This window comes from Neoarius graeffei, chromosome 14, assembly GCF_027579695.1.
Source record: "Neoarius graeffei isolate fNeoGra1 chromosome 14, fNeoGra1.pri, whole genome shotgun sequence".
Lineage (NCBI taxonomy): Eukaryota > Metazoa > Chordata > Actinopteri > Siluriformes > Ariidae > Neoarius > Neoarius graeffei.
In genome coordinates, this window is record NC_083582.1 from 49,860,099 (window position 1) to 49,881,702 (window position 21,604).

The following is a 21,604-nucleotide window of genomic DNA, read 5'->3' on the forward strand; positions in this document are numbered from 1 at the left end:
GACATTTTGAAATTTCATGCCAAATATTGGCTCATTTGAAATTTCATGACAGCAACACATCTCAAAAAAGTTGGGACAGTAATAATAAGAGGCTGGAATAATAACAATAAGAGGCTGGAAAAGTTAAAGGTACAAAAAAGGAACAGCTGGAGGACCAAATTGCAACTCATTAGGTCAATTGGCAATAGGTCATTAACATGACTGGGTATAAAAAGAGCATCTTGGAGTGGCAGCGGCTCTCAGAAGTAAAGATGGGAAGAGGATCACCAATCCCCCTGAGGCTACGTTTACATTACGTCGAATCAGCGGATCATCAGATTAACGTTCTTAAAACGATTCGCGTTTACACTAAAACCGTTAGCCGTGCACACAGCAACACCAATACACGGATACGCTCGGCTCCGCAGGCATCCTGCGCTCCAAATCACTCCGCCCTGAACAGCGAGTGCCCTCTGGAGGGTGCGCACTCCGGCCCTGCGCAGCTCACAGAGCGCGCGAGTGAAGTGCACAAGCTGTGATTCGGGACTGAGCCGCTGTGTGTGTGATCCCAGCGCATATCACTTACCACTTGCAAGTGGAAGGATGGCAAGCCTAAAGACAATCATAACTACACAATGGGCAGTATTTGCATCAGTATTTGCAGTATTTTCATACTTTTATACTCTTTAATGAAAGGTGATACAAGGCGGAAGTCCGCGCCATTTTTCAGCAGTTGCGTCACATGACCAACGCCAGCGAATCAGGAAGGTGGATGTCACAGTGACGTTGTCCAATGACGACGCCAGCTAGAGCTCAGCACAGCGTATTCGCGTATTCTCAATGTTTACACAGCACCGGACCAGATACGATCTAGATTGAATACGTGGACGCTGGCGGATTCCCGTTTCCCGGCTTTTCCAGGTGGTTTAATGTAAACGGACAGTGCATCCGCGAAGAAAACGAGACAGATACGGTCTAATGTAAACGTAGCCTAATTCTGCGCTGACAAATAGTGGAGCAATATCAGAAAGGAGTTCGACAGTGTAAAATTGCAAAGAGTTTGAACATATCATCATCTACAGTGCATAATATCATCAAAAAATTCAGACAATCTGGAAGAATCTCTGTGCATAAGGGTCAAGGCCGGAAAACCACACTGGGTGCCTGTGATCTTCGGGCCCTTAGACGGCACTGCATCACATACAGGCATGCTTCTGTATTGGAACTCACAAAATGGGCTCAGGAATATTTCCAGAGAACATTATCTGTGAACACAATTCACCGTGCCATCCGCCGTTGCCAGCTAAAACTCTATAGTTCAAAGAAGAAGCCGTATCTAAACATGATCCAGAAGCCCAGACATCTTCTCTGGGCCAAGGCTCATTTAAAATGGACTGTGGCAAAGTGGAAAACTGTTCTGTGGTCAGACGAATCAAAATTTGAAGTTCTTTATGGAAATCAGGGATGCCGTGTCATTCAGACTAAAGAGGAGAAGGACGACCCAAGTTGTTATCAGCGCTCAGTTCAGAAGCCTGCATCTCTGATGGTATGGGGTTGCATTAGTGCGTGTGGCATGGGCAGCTTACACATCTGGAAAGACACCATCAATGCTGAAAGGTATATCCAGGTTCTAGAGCAACATATGCTCCCATCCAGACGACGTCTCTTTCAGGGAAGACCTTGCATTTTCCAACATGACAATGCCAAACCACATACTGCATCAATTACAGCATCATGGCTGCATAGAAGAAGGGTCCGGGTACTGAACTGGCCAGCCTGCAGTCCAGATCTTTCACCCATAGAAAACATTTGGCGCATCATAAAACGGAAGATACGACAAAAAAGACCTAAGACAGTTGAGCAACTAGAATCCTACATTAGACAAGAATGGGTTAACATTCCTATCCCTAAACTTGAGCAACTTGTCTCCTCAGTCCCCAGACGTTTACAGACTGTTGTAAAGAGAAAAGGGGATGTCTCACAGTGGTAAACATGGCCTTGTCCCAACTTTTTTGAGATGTGTTTTTGTCATGAAATTTAAAATCACCTAATTTTTCTCTTTAAATGATACATTTTCTCAGTTTAAACATTTGATATGTCATCTATGTTCTATTCTGAATAAAATATGGAATTTTGAAACTTCCACATCATTGCATTCCGTTTTTATTTACAATTTGTACTTTGTCCCAACTTTTTTGGAATTGGGGTTGTACATCAATAAAAATTAATAATTCCCCCATTCCACAAGTATCCATGCAAGCCCAGGCCATGACACTACCTCCACCAAGCATTGACCAATGAGCTCGTATGTTTTGTATAAAAAGCAGATCCTTTCTTTCTCCACACTTTGGCATTTCCATCACTTTCCAGAACCTTTGTGGTTCATCTCTGTACTTTTTTGCAAATATCAATCCGGCTTCTTAGTTCTGATGAGTGGTTTACATCTTGTGGTATGGTCTTTACATTTTTACACTTAAATTTTTCTTCAGGATTGTGATACCTCCCCCGCCCTTTGAAGATTTGTGTTTGGGTTTTTCTTCACAAATCTCACAATGTTTCTGTCATCCACTGCTGTTGTTTTCCTTGGCCAACTTGCTCGTTAGGACACCAGTTGTTTCTTTCTTTTTCAGGACATTCCAAATTGTTGCAATGATAATGCTCAATGCTTTTGCAATACCGCTGATAGATTTTTCCCTCTTTTCACAGCTCCAAAATGGCTTGCTTTTGTTCTTCGTGTTGGTTTATCTTTTAACAACAAATGCAGTCTTCACAGGTGAAACACAGGGCTCAAACCAAGAGTAGACATTCAGGGCTATTAATTGTTTAAACGATCAGTCAATCTAACAAGGCACACCTGCACAACAAGTGCAGTGCTTGTCATTGACACATTCCAATAATTTTGATCACTTTAAAAATGGAAGGGTTTAAGCAAAAGATGCTGTGTTTTAAGTTAACATGTCGAGATGTAAATATCAGGAAATGAAATGAAATTCTGATCGACTGTCTCATATTTATCTTTTGATCTCAAAGCCAAATGTGTATCGTGTATAGCAAAAACAAAAGAATTGGCCTTGCTGTTCCAATTCTTTTGGAAGAGACTGTAGGTCAGGAGGCATGATGCAAAACATAACTTGATGCAGCCTCAAAATGCACTCGTGATGTATCTGAAATTAATATTCAACTTACTAAGACTGTAGTTCATGACACAAAGTGCACCTGGGGCTGCCTCCTAAATGTGCTCTGCATGCGGTGCTATTACCAGTTCACTGTATATTCTGCATAGGGCAACATTTTCTATGCTTATGCATCTCAGTGCCCAAACATTTGACAGCAGTACTGTAAGTTCAGCAGAGGGGATTAAAAAAAACAACAACCCAGAATTGTTCTGAAAAGGCCAGCAAGCTAAGGCTATTTTACTGTTCACATATCCATGCATGCTTTCTTGTAAAATATGTCTTGGCCTTGGGTAGTAGAGCTGTTAAGGTCCTATAAACATAAGAATTGTGCACAACATGATAAAAGCATGAAACTTTCAGGGTTTGTTCTCCAGGGCATAACAATTAATTTAAGATCTGGAGGCGCTCTCAGTTTGACCTTGGAGGTCATTTAGAGGTCATCGACCCTTGTTATGTGCAATTTCAATGGACAGGATTAAAAATTGGGGCATTTTATCATATAAGTGTGAAAAAAATTGTAATTACATGTGGATTTCCATTTTTCTAGGTCATGAGGGTCCATTTATAGTGATATTACACTTAGAAGTCAAGGTTAAGATGAAGGTCACTCTAAAATATATGATGTGTTATGTCAATTTCAACAACTTTTATGATTTTGTAGCATATTGCCAAGCAGTATATACTTTGTAATTGTAAAATGACTTCCAAATGAGTGATACAAGTGATACAGGCCTAATGTGAGTATTCTAATCATTGCAGTCTCCAGAACATGCACAAAGGGCAGTACACTTCAATTCTGCCTTTTTGCATTTGCAGTGACCACAACAGCCCTTTTTGCAACCACAATGCAAAAGCTCATAGCACGACTGTGAAGCCTCAGGTAGTGTTGTCCAAAGTGGCTGCCATCCATCGTCACTGTTAACCCATCCCCAGTCTGAAGGACTTGGCAACTGGGGCCTAATAACCAAGGCAAGGTTCCATACATGAGCCTGATACATGGCTCGTTTGATGTGTTGTCTCAAAGCAGCTTGTGTAGGGGGGATGTTTTCCAACGATCTTGACTTTCGTGTGAAAAGATGTTTCCATGCCTCATTGACACCTACACATTCACTTGTTCTGTCATAAATGAGAACAACAAAGCGTTCCAGCTGTGACAAAGACAGGTCACTCAGTTCTTGTGGCATTTGCAACATTTCGTGAAAAGCCTCCGTGACTTCTGGGTACACAAGCAACGTGTCCCAAGCAGTCTTTTTACCACGGCCACAGAATGCTGATGTTGTATCACAGCCAGTGAAAGAATGAAATGCAGGCAAAGCATCGCTAGTGGAAGGACCAAGAGCAGCAACCACCTTGTGGATGCCAATATAGCAGAAAGTGCTACCAGTTCCAAAGGCTATCCACATTTCTTCAAGGTCAACTTTCTGAAATACAGCTACTGCCAAGATGACCACATCTGAATCCACTGTTCTAACTAACACATTCTTAAGTCCCTTTTTAGCAGCATCTGCCACATATATATATATATATATATATATATATATATATATATATATATATATATATGATAAAAATAATGATTAAATTTATGTAGTTTACCTGGGTATCTATCAGTTACAGTTCATCTGCCATTTCCCAATTTTACGTTATTATCATTACGTTTTTTGTTTATTTCATTCATTTACCTCTATGGGTGTATATCTATTTATGTTTATTTACTTGATTATGCCTTAATACATGCATATTTATACTTACTGTACATTTTTAGCAAAATTGCTCCCAAAAACACACCCATTTCAGCTCTCATGCATAGAAATGTCCTATTGATGACCTCAATGACCTCTAATTGACCTCCAAGGTCAAACTGAGAGCGCCTCCAGATCTTAAATTAATTGTTATGCCCTCAAGAACAAACCCTGAAAGTTTCATGCTTTTATCATCTTGTGCACAATTCATCTGCTTATCTGCTCTACTATGGGGGATTCTGGGTGAGTTTATAGTCTACTGGCAGAAAATTAACTAATTAGTGCAAAAAGTTTATTCGCAAAAAGGGTAATACAGTTAAACCATACATGTTAGTCCACACTTTAGGTGGACTAGCAGTTGCACAGATTGATGAGTACACTTGCTGCGAATTCCTGCTTTTGGTGAAATCTAAATTTATATAATATTATTGATTCACAAATGTCCCTAACCTATTGAATTCTCATTCATTTTGATTGTTCTCATCCTGATAGACTGCCAGTAACATAAAATATTGCTGGTTGAATATCTGTCTTTCAGCACTAAGGTTATGAGATGATACTTTTTCCTCTTTTTTTCATGTGTCCTTCCGACAGGGGGTTATAATGTGAAAGATGTGGTGTTTTATTGGACACGTGGGAACCTCTCAGTTAGTGGACTTGATACCCTGCAGCTGGCGCAGTATACACTAGAGGACTACTATACCTCAGAGTCTGAGGCTGTGTATGAGACAGGTATGTGTCTATTATCTCACTCAGTGCCCACAACCAGCTTATACTTTTGCAATGCACACTGCATTGATTTGTCACATCATTTTAGGCAGGTACCCAAAGCTGATCTTCCACTTCCAGCTGAGGCGAAGCATCCTTTACTTTATTCTGGAGACATATGTGCCATCTAGTGCCCTGGTGGTTTTGTCCTGGGTGTCCTTCTGGATCAGTCAGTCCTCTGTCCCTGCTCGCATCTGCATAGGTATGGACAGAGAAATCCTGTCTGTAATTCATTTAATTTGGCTAAAAGTATACAGTTATGCTATATTGTTACAGTATATCTCCTTCCAGTTTATGATAGTATATATTTTCTGACAATGATTTTCCATTGACCAAAGGGGTGACCACAGTCCTGACAATGACCACGCTGATGATGGGTGCACGAACTTCTCTACCCAATGCTAACTGCTTCATTAAAGCCATTGATGTGTACCTGGGCATCTGTTTCAGCTTCATCTTTGGTGCCCTCATAGAGTATGCTGTGGCGCATTTCTGTACTTTACACCAACCAAATGCTGCCAATGCATATATGGTAAGACTTTATCTTCCTAAGTGACTTTATATTGGAGTCTATTATTGTGGTCATGGCATAAGCATAGAAATAAAGCATAAGGTTGTAGTGTTGTGTATTTTTGGCACTGTTAGTGCAGGCAATAATCTGGTGAAGAGTTGTGTAAATGGAGTGGGGCTAGAATTAATGCAATAACAAGAGGTGTGGTTAGATAATGTGCAATAAATTCAACTCTTCTCATTGACCTTTAAAACCATGTGCATTCTGGCTTATTATTCAGTTAATATTTAACACTTATTCCATGAAATTGAGTCATACATGAGCTGATAGCTGACGAGGTGCACAGTGCCGAGTTGGCTATAACCCATGTACGATGAGATTGAGTGGAATAATTGTTTTAGTATATCCACATTCACTCGATTTTGAGAAACAGAGCATGTTTATTTTTATTTTTTTGCAAATTTGATAAATAAAAACTTTATGCAAAATGTCTGACAAAATCATTTCCGCTTAGGTGGACTTCTTAAAAACCTGTCGATGGCTGCATGAATTGACTTTAGTGTTGTCGTTTTTTTGTTTAAAGCACCGTCTTGCTGTTGTGTCGAGGTATAGAATAGTTTTAGACATTTATTTAATTCTTCCTTGGATATTTCAGTGATGTAATTTTTAAACTTCTTTGAGCTTTTGAGCCAGTCTAAAAAATTCAACAAATTTTAATGCTTAAAGATGAAGAATGTAAACAAACTGGTGAAATGACAGTAGCAATTTGTGAAAAATACTATAATAATAATTCTTGGAAAAAAAAGCAAAACCTTCTTACCATCAAATATTTCATTCCATATTTTGTTGCATTTTTGTATTTTTGGGGGGTTTGTTTTCGAGTAGAGTTTTTATTTCGTCCTCGGTTGGTTCAGCAACACGCGCTGCCATTTTATTTTTCTCTACTCACAGTATATGAGCTGATATCTGAGTAGTAGAATAGCCAATCAGAGCGCGCGATTGCTCATATACAGTGAATGTGGATAGAATAATATGAATTATCCACTAACTTCAGTGAAACTAATAGGAAAGGTAATTACTCTTAAGAGTAAGGAATTAAATCGGGACGCACCTATGGATCCTGGATATTTAAGGGGTTAATTCTATGATGTTCCATGAATGTTCCACCAACTTACATCCAACCTTATATCATTCACCAACCATCTGATTGACATTTAGTAGCTTATTTGTTATGGATAACATAATGAATTCAGTTGCGGTTATATATTAGCCACCTAATATTGAAGAAAGGTGGCAAATTGTATCTAGCCCCAAAAACAGCTTGTAACAAATGGGACGGAAAAAAAAAAAACTCAGGGAGTCAGGGAAATGCAACTTCAACATTGCGCTTGCCATATGAGGTGCCCAACAGGCAGTATTTTGGAAAAATTGAATTTGAAAACATGACTGAGCCATCAGATTTAGAATGGTACACCCACTGTTTTCTTCACATTGTTCATGTTCTTGCTTTCAGCATCATCCTTATCACCATCATTACAGGATGATTTATGATGAGGAGAGGAATATGATTATTCTGCTAACATTTTTATTGCCATCATTATCATCATCATCATCATCATCATAGATTGTCTATATCATCTAAGCTACACTGAAAAAAGGACCTGTGTCTGTTTAAAAAAAATCCCCAACTCCCCACTTACTCTGCATTATATCTACTGAATTATTCCACGTTTCTTCATTGGTTGTCAGTATGGACAGGAGATGCAGGAACGTGAGGATGAGATGAATGGGATTATCACATCCATCGGCAGCCAGGCTCTGCGGGTACGCAGAAGGGAGGAAATACTATCCCGTGGTGGCAGCACTAGCAGTCCCACTTCCAGTCACACTAAAGAGGAGAAGCCCTCCTCCCAGCACCAAAGCGGCTGCGCCAAGTCGGTGTCACTGCTGCGTCGCATTGTGTGCTTCCTGAACTGTTGCCATGTGGAAAACCCACACTATATTGACAACTACTCACGTCTGACCTTCCCTCTCTCCTTCATCTTCATTAATCTGCTCTACTGGACCTACTACCTGTACTTTTAGTGTGTGTTTTTATGCGTGTGAGGGTTTCATATCTCTGCAATATGTCACAGCATTTTAAGGATTTAATGCACTTTTCTCTGAGCATGTTTTTGCAGATACTACATGTGACTCATGCATGTAGTATGCAATTTTTTTCCTCATTTTGTCCTACAGGATGGTCATGGCTGTAACAGAGTTTTAATGAGTGTTGATTCCTGAAGGTATGTTTATGTGAGAAATATATACCATTTGTATTCAGTAGAATTTACGTGACAACACAAGACCACACAATGCAACTAAAAGAATGAAAATGTGAAACAAAAATGCGACTAATTATTTTAAATTCTACATATTATAAAGCAGGATCAGTGATGTAATAGTGAATAGCAAGACCAAAGATTTAATGCATTTTTAATATACATGAATACAAATATTTCAGTGCATGTTATTAGATGTTGCGCAGGTAGCATTATATGGATGATTTCAGTCATTGTTATTTGAACAGTCAATGTCGTTGAGTTTTGTGACTAAATCTTGCTGCCGTCAAGAAGAAAAAAAATATCTCCAAGTGATTTTCTGATTATTAGTTTAAGGAGCTGCATTTCCCCTCAACTCTACTGCTTAAGTTAGTGTGACAGTGAATCATTATATAACATTACTGCAATGTTGTTGTTTTTTTTTATGTCGATGACATGCAATGTAAAAATGGCATCTTAGTGAAAATAGTTTGAATCTAGTCAAATGTACTATTTCCTCTTATAAGATTACAGTAAACCAAATATAAGATCATTATTTTATTTATTTATCCTTTGTTTTATCAGGACGGTCCCATTCAGATACAATATCTCTTCTTCCAGGGAGTCCTGACCAAGATGGCAATAAATAAAATAAAAAGTGTCATATACATATACAAACAGAGACAGGTAACATTAACACAGACTAAAACACAGACAAACACTCTAAATCTCAAAACAGACACAGAGACATATAGTAGAGGACCTGGGTTAGATATGTATGCACATAATTTAGAAGAGGATAACTCAACTGTTATAAGCTAATTTGAACCCAAGGAACAACTTGGGGGGGGCGGCACAGTGGTGTAGTGGTTAGCACTGTCGCCTCACAGCAAGAATGTCCTGGGTTCAAGCCCAGCGCCTGGTGAGGGCCTTTCTGTGTGGAGTTTGCATGTTCTCCCCGTGTCTGCGTGGGTTTCCTCTGGGTGCTCTGGTTTCCCCCACAGTCCAAAGACATGCAGGTTAGGTCAGTTGGTGGCTCTAAATTGACCGTACGTGTGAATGGTTGTTTGTCTATGTGTCAGCCCTGTGATGACCTGGCGACTTATCCAGGGTGTACCCCGCCTCTCGCCCGTAGTCAGCTGGGATAGGCTCCAGCTTGCCTGCGACACTGTAGAACAGGATAAGCGATGGATGGATAAACAGATAATGGAACAACTTGGGATGTGTGCCAACATCGCTATCCAGGGTGAACAGGCTGAAAATTACCAATCCAAGATGGCTGCCGGTAGCCATATTGAAAATATAAATTTTTGAACCACTCACCAGAGAAGTATGTGCTATACCTCATTTTATGGGTTTTTGGGTATGGGGAATCCATTAGTGACACCATTTTCATGATTGAAGGAAAAGGGAACAAGCTATGGTCAAGGGCAAGGTAAAAAAAAAAAAAAAACACCAAAAATTGGCCAAAATTGCAGTTTCACAGAAAACATGAGAAAAAACAGAATAACCTTACCTCAAACATGAAATCATGGAATTGGGAGACCTATGCACATAATTTAGAAGAGTATAAAAAAGCCATCTTGGATTGGTAATTTTCAGGCTGTTCGCCCCGGATAGTAATTTTGGCACACATCCCAAATTATTCCTTGGGGTCAAATTAGCCTATAACAGTTGAGTCATCCTCTCCTAAATTATGTGCATACGTGTCTAAGCACGGTTCTATTCTAATAAGGGAGTCAATGACTAAAATGAACCATGGAAAAGATAAAAAAGACACTAATTTGAAACAATGACCCTGTTCTATATTAAGTTTATTTCTAGACATATTTTACTATTTTTATGCTTGAAATTTTCTTATTCTATTGGAAGATAATTTTGGTTCTTTTTTGAAATTAATGCTTAAATTAGCAAAATTATCTGCCAATAGAATAAGAAAATTTAAAGTGTAACAATAGTAAAACATGTCTAGAAATAGGCTTAGTAACCTTATATTTGGTTTATTGTAATCTTCTCATAGGAAATAGTAGATAAAATTGACTAGATTCAAGATATTTTAACTTGCTAAAATGTCTTCTCTTTTTTTTCAGTGTGACTGTTTAACATTATTTCTTTCATCCAAACATACTAACACAATCAGGCAAATTTCAAAAGTGGAGTGAAACTTGAAGCAGTTATTATTGGAATTTGTATAATATTACATATTGGTCAACAGAAATAGCTGCATTATGATGGGTTTTATTTTGTGTACATACTGAACTATATTTATTATAAGCATCCCTCCAACTTGGTGTATGTTCTGTAGAGGGTTGCAGGCTTATAATAGTTTTATCACTATCTTTTCTTACATTGACCTTTGGATAGAAACCTTTTTTATTAACTGGACAGAATATTCAATTGTTTTACATATATAATGTCTTCCTCTTGTACTAAATTTTAAACCACAAAGGCATTATTTATTAGCAAGAGTTTCTTATTACTATAGAGGTCTTTACAGATGTTTTGCAAGTTAAACATTTCATGCATGAATCTTGTGTTGTGGAAAATAAGCCATGTAGCTCCAGTATGTTTTTCATGCATGGGAGATTATGATGCATCAATTCCCACAGCAGCTTGTGAGGAAGGGTGCATGGTGTGGGAAGTTTTACAGTAAACTAGATCATAATTGTATCTGCAGTTTCAATGTTGAGTTATTTTAAATAATGAATAATAAATCACTGCCAAACTTTTTCAAGTGCTTCTCAGTTAATTTATTTAACAGTCATGTTCTCATGCTCCCCAGAGCTATGTGGATGATGGTTAGTTAAACCAGTCCACATTATTGGATTTCATTTATTTCCTCAGCTTTTGGCTTAGGATTCACTACCCAACCACCAAACCATCATGTACCATGAGCATTTAACTAGGGAGATGATTTTAGTAACGTGGAATTATGATGAATAACAATCTGGGTTATTACCAGTGTTACCAAAACCAGACTACATTAATTCAGCCTGATTTTGACACAGTTTTGTTGTGGCCAACATATTTCCAGTTTGATAATGAACATGGGCGGCACGGTGGTGTAGTGGTTAGCGCTGTCGCCTCACAGCAAGAAGGTCCGGGTTCGAGCCCCGTGGCCGGCAAGGGCCTTTCTCTGCGGAGTTTGCATGTTCTCCCCGTGTCCGCGTAGGTTTCCTCCGGGTGCTCCGGTTTCCCCCACAGTTCAAAGACATATCAGGTTAGGTTAACTGGTGACTCTAAATTGACCGTAGGTGTGAATGTGAGTGTGAATGGTTGTCTGTGTCTACTGTATGTGTCGGCCCTGTGATGACCTGGCGACTTGTCCAGGGTGTACCCCTCCTTTCACCTGTAGTCAGCTGGGATAGGCTCCAGCTTGCCTGCGACCCTGTAGAACAGGATAAAGCGGCTAGAGATAATGAGATGAGATGAGATTATGAACATCAGGAATGATGAACAGGCCTTGTAGTGTGATATAATCAAAGAACAGCAATATGGCATCTGGAACACCCCAGAACACCCGAGCAAAATGTCTAGCATGTCAGATTTTTTTGTGTTTTCTCACCTAGTTTGACAGCTATGACAACATGTTCCTTGAGTGACGATTTCTTGACACCCCACCCCCCGATAACATGTAAGGATGTGAATGATGATTGGTCAGGGTTAAACTTGTAGAGTTTCCAGTCCCCCGACCATGATACAGCAAGAATTTATGGCACTATGATTGCATTATCTGACGAGGTGACCATTGTGAAAGACAAAAAAAGAAGAAGAAAAAGTGTAGTCTGATCCTGGCACTAGTCAAAACCTAGATATCACTGTAAACAACTCATCAATTAGTGCTAATTTATTGTAGCTCCTCTGTAACTGGTAAGATTAAACAGAACAAAGTATACAATAGGGTATGGGGTGCAGTGGTTAGCAATGTCTCCTCACAGCAAGCACGTTCTGGATTTGAACCTGCTGGGCGACTGGGGCCTTTCTGTGTGGAGTTTGCATGTTCTCCTCATGCCAGCATGGGTTTCCTCTGGGTACTCCTGTTTCCTCCCACAGTCCATAGGCTACGCCAACTGTATAGTGCCTGTAGGTGAGTGTGAATGGCTGTTTGTCTCTCTGTGTTAACCCTATGATAGCATGGAGACCTGTCTGGGGTGTACCCCACCTCTCACCTAGTGTTACCTGGAATGGGCTCCAGCTTACCTGTCACCTGCAATGGATAAGCAGCATTAAAAAAGTGAATGAAGGAATGAAAGTATACAATACAACAAAGTATACATTAAGAAAATATAAAAGTGTTCTTCATTTGTCCATCTGGGGAAACCAAACCACAACAATGGTTCCCTGTAAAACCCTTAGAGCCTTTAAAGAACCATTTAAAGAGCCCTTTTTTTTCCAAAACGTACTTTTTCTCAAATCAAGTTTATTTTTTATAGCACTTTTAACAATAGACATTGTCGCAAAGCAGCTTTACAGAAAATTAAAGACTTTAAACATGAACTAATTTTATCCCTAATCTATCCCCAATGAGCAAGCCTGTGGCGACGGTGGCAAGGAAGAACTCCCTCAGACGACATGAGGAAGAAACCTCGAGGGGAACCAGACTCAAAAGGGAACCCATTCTCATTTGGGTGATAACAGACAACGTGATTATAAATAACTCACTTCTATAACTGTGTCCTATATAGTCACAAAGTATAACTGTGAAACCAGGAAATTCATTATAGTTGTAACATGAAGTCTGTTTTGTTGACATTATAAACAGTTCACTGATGGAAACTTGAGTGCAAAACTGTTCATGACAACTGCAGTCCTAAGGTTCACAAGTTAACTGTAGTTCTCAGACATAAAAGCATTACTGTAAGTGTCCAGAGCGTCTTCCAAGTGCGACTTTCGACTGTCCATATAGGGCCATCCTCCACAGGAGCGATGTGATGAGACTCCAGCCAGACGTAGAGAATCAGGAAGGATCAGGCAGGTCTGAGGAGCAGAAGAGGTCAATATCTCGATCTCAGGATCGACATGTAGCTCAACTTTGCATAATAATAATAATTGTTTATTATTATTATTATTATTATTATCTCATCTGGCCGACAGGCAATGAGCTTATGCCATCACGTGTTATCTGTTGTCCGTCCATCTGCCGTTGTCCACATTTCAGGAAAATCACTTCTTCTTTCTCAATTCTTCACTGATTTTTATTCTTTTTGGCAGGAAGGTAGGTCTGTCTGGGGTGCATATAGCTTCTACCTAAATTTGCATAATTACAGTTAACAATGAAGATATGGAACAATTAAGCCCTAACGAGCAGTTTCCACACAAATCGCTTCTTCTCCCTCAATTCTTCACCGATTTTGATTCTTTTTGGCATGAAGGTAGGGGTATCTAGGGTGCATATAACTTCTACGCAGATTTTCTTTATTACAATTATTAATGAAGTTATAGACTTATTAAGCTTTAATGAGCAGTTTAACAAAAATCGATTCTTCTTAGTCAATTCCTCGCCGTTTTGGATTCTTTCTGGCAAATATTTGAGCTGGACTGGTTGAGAGTAGAACTGCGCAAGGTGGCCCACTTTAGATCATTACTTCTGAACTAGACAGGGCCGGAGTGAGCTACACCTTTATTGACGGTCTCATCTCATCTCATTATCTCTAGCCGCTTTATCCTGTTCTACAGGGTCGCAGGCAAGCTGGAGCCTATCCCAGCTGACTACGGGCGAAAGGTGGGGTACACCCTGGACAAGTCGCCAGGTCATCACAGGGCTGACACATAGACACAGACAACCATTCACACTCACATTCACACCTACGTTGAATTTAGAGTCACCAGTTAACCTAACCTGCATGTATTTGGACTGTGGGAGAAACCGGAGCACCCGGAGGAAACCCACACGGACACGGGGAGAACATGCAAACTCCACACAGAAAGGCCCTCGCCGGCCACGGGGCTCAAACCCGGACCTTCTTGCTGTGAGGCAACAGCGCTAACCACTACACCACATTGACGGTCTCATTATTATTATTATTATTATTATTGTTGTTAACCCTGCAGTGAACTGGCGACTTGTCCAGGGTGTACCCTGCCTCTCGCCCATAGTCTGCTGGGATAGGCTCCAGCTTGCCTGTGACCCTGTACAGGATAAGCGGTTACAGATAATGGATGGATGGATTATTATTATTGTCGTTGCTGTTGTTTATTTTATTAAAGCAAAAAAAAAAAAGGTCCACCTTCATTCACCCTATCTTGAGCTTTCAGTTTCTCATTCCTCCTTGAAGTATGCACTGCAATCTGATTGTACAAACCTCCCTCCAAAACCAGTCCTTGCCTGCTCACTGGTTACTCTACCACATGGAGGAGCTGTTTGATCAGCTTAATGGAAACTGAGGTTTAAATGTAGTTAATGTTTTAGTTATTTTTGTAATATTTTGTTCATAATTAGTAATTAGTCACACACAAGACAGTGCAGCTCTAGCTTCAAGCTTCTCTAACTTTGAAAGCAATGAAATAAGACTTATACATAAACACTCGGGTGTACTGACACGCAAACGTCAAATTCAATACCACACCATATGGTGGTGTCTCAATATGATGCATTTTCAATATAGCAAAAATAAACGTTGCCTGAATATGAGCCTTAGGTTTATATTTTAAATTGATTAAAACATTCACTGTGACAAAAATACAATAATTGCAAGTGTTTGTGGTCGTATCATCCATTTAATCTCTTAGCGGAAAATAATGAAACAGAAGCTGTGCATTCAAGGGTAACTAAAGTAAATGTAATTAATTAAGCATTAGCTTTCTGGACAAGCTTTTACTTGTGTGAATCTAAAGGGGGTGGGTCTGAAGCACAAGTCCTTTACAATTAAATTATAGTATTTTGTTTTTTCATCTCATCTCATTATCTCTAGCCGCTTTATCCTGTTCTACAGGGTCGCAGGCAAGCTGGAGCCTATCCCAGCTGACTACGGGCAAAAGGCAGGGTACACCCTGGACAAGTCGCCAGGTCATTACAGGGCTGACACATAGACACAGACAACCATTCACACTCACAGTCAATTTAGAGTCACCAGTTAACCTAACCTGCATGTCTTTGGACTGTGGGGGAAACTGGAGCACCCGGAGGAAACCCACGCGGACACAGGGAGAACATGCAAACTCCACACAGAAAGGCCCTCACCGGCCACGGGGCTCAAACCTGGACCTTCTTGCTGTGAGGCGACAGCGCTAACCACTACACCACCGGGCCACCCATTTTGTTTTTTCATTCTGCTAATAATTTGTTGTACTGTGCAAGTCACATTGGACTCTACCACTGAGTAGAGTCCACTGCAACTATGAACTTTTCCATTGCTGTGCTGATTTCTTTAGCCTGGATGAGGGGTTGGCACGGTGGTGTAATGATTAGCACTATCACCTCACAGCATGCACGTTCTTGATTCAAACCTACTGGCCAACTGTGTGGAGTTTTCATGTTCTCTCCATGCATGTATGGGTTTCCTCCAGGTGCTCTGGTTTCCTCCCACAGTCCAAAGATATATGGATTAGGTCAACTGGCTACTCTAAATTGTCTGTAGGTGAGTGTGAGCATGAATGGTTGTCTGTCTCTCTGTGTTAGCCCAGGGTGGACTCTGCCTCTTGTCCACTGTCAGCTGGGATTGGCTCCAGCTCACCAGCTGGATAGGTGATATAGAAATGAATGCATCAGTGAGTAAAGGTTGCCTGAATTTAGCATTTTTTTTTAATTTAGAATTTATCTGAGGAGCATGAAGGCTAACACACGCTTCCTGTAAGACATGTGAAATTAACCAACTGGATCTTTTTGAACTGCTGCTCTGCTGTGTCACAGGGCAACATAACATACTCAGAGGAAAGCACTACCCTCTTCAGCATACATTAGCTCACAACATTGTAACTTACCAGGAAGCAGATTTGCTTGCATACACCAGACCTTAAAGATCTGCAGGGATTTTCCAGTTCCTGCTTGACGATAACTGAAGCCATTTGCTTTTCCTGAGCTAATACAATAGTATGCCATCATACTGGATCATGAAAACAGCATGCATGGTTTTTTTTTTGTTGTTTTTTTAAACACCTCTGCATCCAGATTTGAGATAAAGATGTAGTTACTTGTTCAGAGGGCATATGGGTGTGATTAATTGATTTAATGCTTATTACACATCATGCAAATGACAAATGTTCATTAAGTGATATGGAAAGAGAGCATTATAGTCAGTTCATTGCTGCGTATGGAATTAAGTCAGATATCTGTATGCACGTTTAAAATTCTAGATACTTTTTAAAGTTTATGTAAGTAGGAACAAATGAATGGTGCAGTAATATATTGCAATTTGGCTACTTGTAAAGCTACAACATTGAGGATTCTTCATTCAATATAGCTTATTGACAATATCTAGGTAGCCAGCAACTGCTAAGCACTTGTGGGTAGAGCTAGTAGCATGCCTAAACACACCGACTTACATGTTTCAAATGTTCCTAAGACTAGCGATCGTTCACTACATATTCATCTCTTATTAGAAGGTGAGTTAATGCAAGGGATGGGCGATATCATTGATTTTCTCTTCAATTCAATAACAGGTAATACCAAGACTTGGATATTGATACCTTGAAAGGTCTTCAAGTGTATAAAAAGGGGAAATGTGCATTTTTTCACAATGAGAATATGGAAGAAAGAATGCATTTACATTACAGGTATTTAGCAGATGCTCTTATCCAGAGCGATGTACAACGTACCCAGGGAAGCCTGGGGAGCAGTTGGGGGTTACAGTAGGTGCCTTGCTCAAGGGCACTTCAGCCATTCTTGCTGGTCCAGGGAATAGAACCAGAGACCTTTTGGTCCCAAAGCTGTTTCCTTAATACTATGTTTTTCTCTTGTCCATGCTTGCCTGACAGACATCTCTAATAACGTTTTTTTCTTGTTCATACTTGCCTGACAGACACCCCTCTCTCTGTGTGTGTGTAGTGAAGATGGAAGAAGGAGCAGTAGTTCCTATTCTGCACCTCAATATTATGACTGACTTTTTTTTACATTTTATATTTAAAACAATGAGTATACAGTATTAATATATTAAATTTATATATTATTGTATATAAAACACATTTTTTCAGAAATATATCAAGAATTTAAAAAGTAAATAAATCTCAGGATAAAAAGTATTGCCAGTTCAGTATTGATTTGTCCATCCCTATGAAAGCTGTGTCCCTAATACACACAAATGCTGTTCAACCCACAAAACTCCTCAAGCACAACTCATTTCTCATTCTGTTTTCATTTCAGAGACATGTGTATGCAGTAAACAAACTGGTCAGTATTCGGATAAGAGAGTTAAGTACAAGTTAATATGGAAGTTAGCTCTGCCTCTGTTATTTGAACAGTACATCAGAGATATTTAAAATTGATGTCACTCTAATGTGATAATGTATGGAGGAATATATATTTAAAGCATTAGCAATATTGATTTTGTTGCTTAAAGCCTACGTTATTATGTGATGTCGCCAAGTGGATGTTTGGAGAAATTAACATTTTTTCACACAGTTACAGTATAGGGGCGGCACGGTGGTGTAGTGGTTAGCGCTGTCGCCTCACAGCAAGAAGGTCTGGGTTCGAGCCCCGTGGCTGGCGAGGGCCTTTCTGTGTGGAGTTTGCATGTTCTCCCCGTGTCCGTGTGGGTTTCCTCCGGGTGCTCCGGTTTCCCCCACAGTCCAAAGACATGCAGGTTAGGTTAACTGGTGACTCTAAATTGACCGTAGGTGTGAATGTGAGTGTGAATGGTTGTCTGTGTCTATGTGTCAGCCCTGTGATGACCTGGCGACTTGTCCAGGGTGTACCCCGCCTTTCGCCCGTAGTCAGCTGGGATAGGCTCCAGCTTGCCTGCAACCCTGTAGAACAGGATAAAGCAGCTAGAGATAATGAGATGAGATGAGTTACAGTATATTTGTGTGCATGGATTATCTCATGGGCTGTAAACATTTAATTACTGAAAGTGAAATTTAACAGAACTAGTGTATGTAGATTAAATAGCTGTTTGGGTGTTGCCTATTTGCAACCTCTAATGCTCAGGTGCAAGCAAGAGCATGTGGGGTGTGAGTCCATGCTGGTGTGTTTTGACATTTCAGTTGCTTGCAGGATGTATGCAGGGTATTACGCAGAGCCCAATTTTATTGTCTTTTATTTTTAGTTTTCACACCCACAGTGAGGCAGCAATCCATCCCCAAGGGTTCCTCATGAATATTCATTTTCTGCCTTGCATGAGACTATTTTTAAGCACAATAGTCGCTAATCGCTAACTTTGAGAGCATAGTGATATAGCAACATAAAAATGACACTACTCCAGTATAGACTGTGCAACTGAATGAATGAATGAACCCTTTATTATCACTGTTACCAGTGAAATTGACCATCAACCTGTCCTTACAGAGGGGGAACAGGACAGGAAGACAGGGATAAAAGAAAAAGAAACACAGTAGTAACATGAGGAAAGATGAGGAAAAAAGAACACCCCCCACTATGCTCCTATCAGGAGTACAGTGTGGGAGCATTTAAAAACCTCCGCACAAGCACACAATAACACAAATACACTTTAAAACATGGGACTTGAGGGGGGGAAAGGGGGTAAGGAGGGGGCAATCAGGGGTGGGGGGAAAGGGGTAAGGGGGTAGGAGGGGAGGGGAGGAGGTAGAGGTAACCTAGCGCAAGCAAGCAGCCGTCCGCTCCTGCAGCCATGCAAGCGGCGCTGGTCACGCACCCGCTTGTCACACTGGGGGTGAAAAACGGCGACCGTGGAAAATTGGGGAAGGAATGTGAAGAATGCGAGAGTGTCTCCCAGCAGTGACCTTCTGGGGGAAATGTTTCCCCAGCAATGGCCTTGATCGAGGCCGGTGCTGTTCAGGGACCCGAATGTCGATAAGATAGAGATTGTTTGGTCTTTCGAACAGACGCAGTCTTTACACGTCCACACCACTCGTCCATATCTGTCCATTTCATCCATATCTGTCCATTTCTGTCCATTTCTGTTCAATTCAATTCCATTTGGTCTCTGAAATACTTATTCCTTGCAAAGCCGAAAGCGTCTCCGAGATGACAACCATGTTGTGGTTCAAGTTCTGCCACAGTCTGAGTGCTGACAGCTTTGCCCACCGCTTCAATCATATCGGGCAGTTTTGTGGGGCTTTGAACAGCTGTCACCGTTGTTTGATTTCCTCGATATACCAGGGCAATGCCTAATCCAATCAGCAAAAGTCCGGTAATCATGGTTCCGAATAGGTAGATATCTTCAATGTCCTCCACAGACGTTCCGGCAGGACAGGTGGGTTCCCCCGAACCCAGAAACTGTGTCAATTTCGTTAGGAGACCAGTTTATCAAATCCATGCTTTTTTAGTTTAGAAATTCAATGCGGAGAGAGTCTCTCAAAAAAAAACTGTCTCACTGTGCAGATTATTCAATCTTTATTCTTATCATATTTGAATTATTTTATTATGCATATAATCACTCACTGGCTCACTCTCTGTAACCATTTTGTGTTGCTCAGGGTCATGATGGATCCAGAGCCTAACTTGAGAACATTGACTCATTCACACCTAGCGCAAGTTAGAGTAACCTGTCCACCTTCTGACTTATGTTTGGGAGATGAGAGGAAACCCATGCTGACAAGAGGAGAACATGTGAAACTCACAGACAGTACAGAAACATGAAACTAGGACTCAGGATCAACCCTGAGGATCATGAAGCTGTGAGGCGTCAATGCAGTGGTACCATGCCACCATTATATGGGCTGTCCCAAAAGGCTCCATATGTAGGGGAAAGGAAAACTTTTTAGCAAAATGTAACTTTATTGACAAAACATCCTCCATATGATTGCCATTCCTTTGTAAACACACAAATCCCACTCATGATTAACTCAACACATCTGGTGTTATGCATGTAATTGCACTACTTTGAATGTGTTCTTTAAATGATCTTTGTGCTGGAGCCATGAGAAGGATTTCAATATGTTGTTCTTCTGTCAAAGGCATTCTTACAGTCTATCAGAAAAAAAGAGAAATATATATACATACTTTATACACATATATACACACTCGTGCATCTCAAACAATTAGAATATCATGAAAGAGTTAGTTGTTTTTTCATAATTTAATTCAAAAAGGTAAATGTTCATATTTTCTATGTTCATTACATGTAAAGTGAAATACTTCAAGCCCTTTTTTATTTTGATTTTGATAATTATGGCTTATAGTTCATGAAAATCAGAAATCCAGGATCTCAAATTATTAGAATATTTCCTAAGGTCAATCAAAAAAGGATTTACAATACAGAAATGTCCAAGTTCTGAAAAGTATGTTCATTTATACACTCAACACTTGGTTGCGGCTCCTTTACCACAAATTACTGCATCAACACAATGTGGCATGGAGGTGATCAGCCTGTGGCACTGCGGAGGTGTTACTGAAGCCCAGTTTGCTCTGATAGTGGCCTTCAGCTCGTCTGTATTTTTGGATCTGGTGTTTCTCATCTTCCTCTTGACAGTATTCCATAGATTCTCTATGGGGTTTAAGTCAGGTGAGTTGGCTGGCCAATCAGGCATAGTAATATTATGGTCAGCAAACCATTTGGGAGAAGTTTTGGCACTGTGGGCAAGTGATAAGTCCTGCTGGAAAAAGGAAATCAGCATCTCCATAAAACTTATCAGCAGATGGAAGCATGAAGTGCTCTAAAATCTCCTGGTAGATGGCTACATTGACTTTGGACTTGATAAAACACAGTGGACCAACACCAGCAGATGACACAGCACCCCAAATCTTCACAGACTGCAGAAACTTCATGCTGGACCTCAAACACATTGGATTCTGTGCCTCTCCACTCTTCCTCCAGACTTGAGGACCTTGATTTCCAAATGAAATGCAAAATTTACTTTCATCTGCAAAGAGGACTTTGAGTCACTGAGTAACAGTACAGTTCTTTCTCTCCTTAGCCCAGGTAAGATGCTTCTGATGTTGTCTCTGGTTCAGGAGTGGCTTTGATATTAGGAATTTGACAGTTGCAGCCCCTTTCCTGAAGGCGTCTGCGTGTGGTGGCTCTTGATGCACTGACACCAGCCTCAGTCCACTCC

The 21,604-nt window shown here is 40.3% G+C and overlaps 1 protein-coding gene across 2 annotated transcripts in view; it reads left to right on the forward strand.

The window, feature by feature from the left end:
- Positions 1-8,842, forward strand: part of gabrz (gamma-aminobutyric acid type A receptor subunit zeta) — a 60,386-nt gene extending 51,544 nt beyond the window's left edge. Inside the window, exons 7-10 of one of the 2 annotated variants that reach the window (XM_060938995.1) lie at positions 5,492-5,629; positions 5,715-5,867; positions 6,004-6,197; positions 7,926-8,842. In XM_060938995.1, the coding sequence (XP_060794978.1) occupies positions 5,492-5,629; positions 5,715-5,867; positions 6,004-6,197; positions 7,926-8,261 (821 nt within the window). In that variant the 3' untranslated portion in view covers positions 8,262-8,842. Of the gene's footprint in view, positions 1-5,491; positions 5,630-5,714; positions 5,868-6,003; positions 6,198-7,689 lie in introns of both variants that reach the window. The other variant, XM_060938996.1, reaches the window with a different exon arrangement.
- Positions 8,843-21,604: the final 12,762 nt, after the last annotated feature.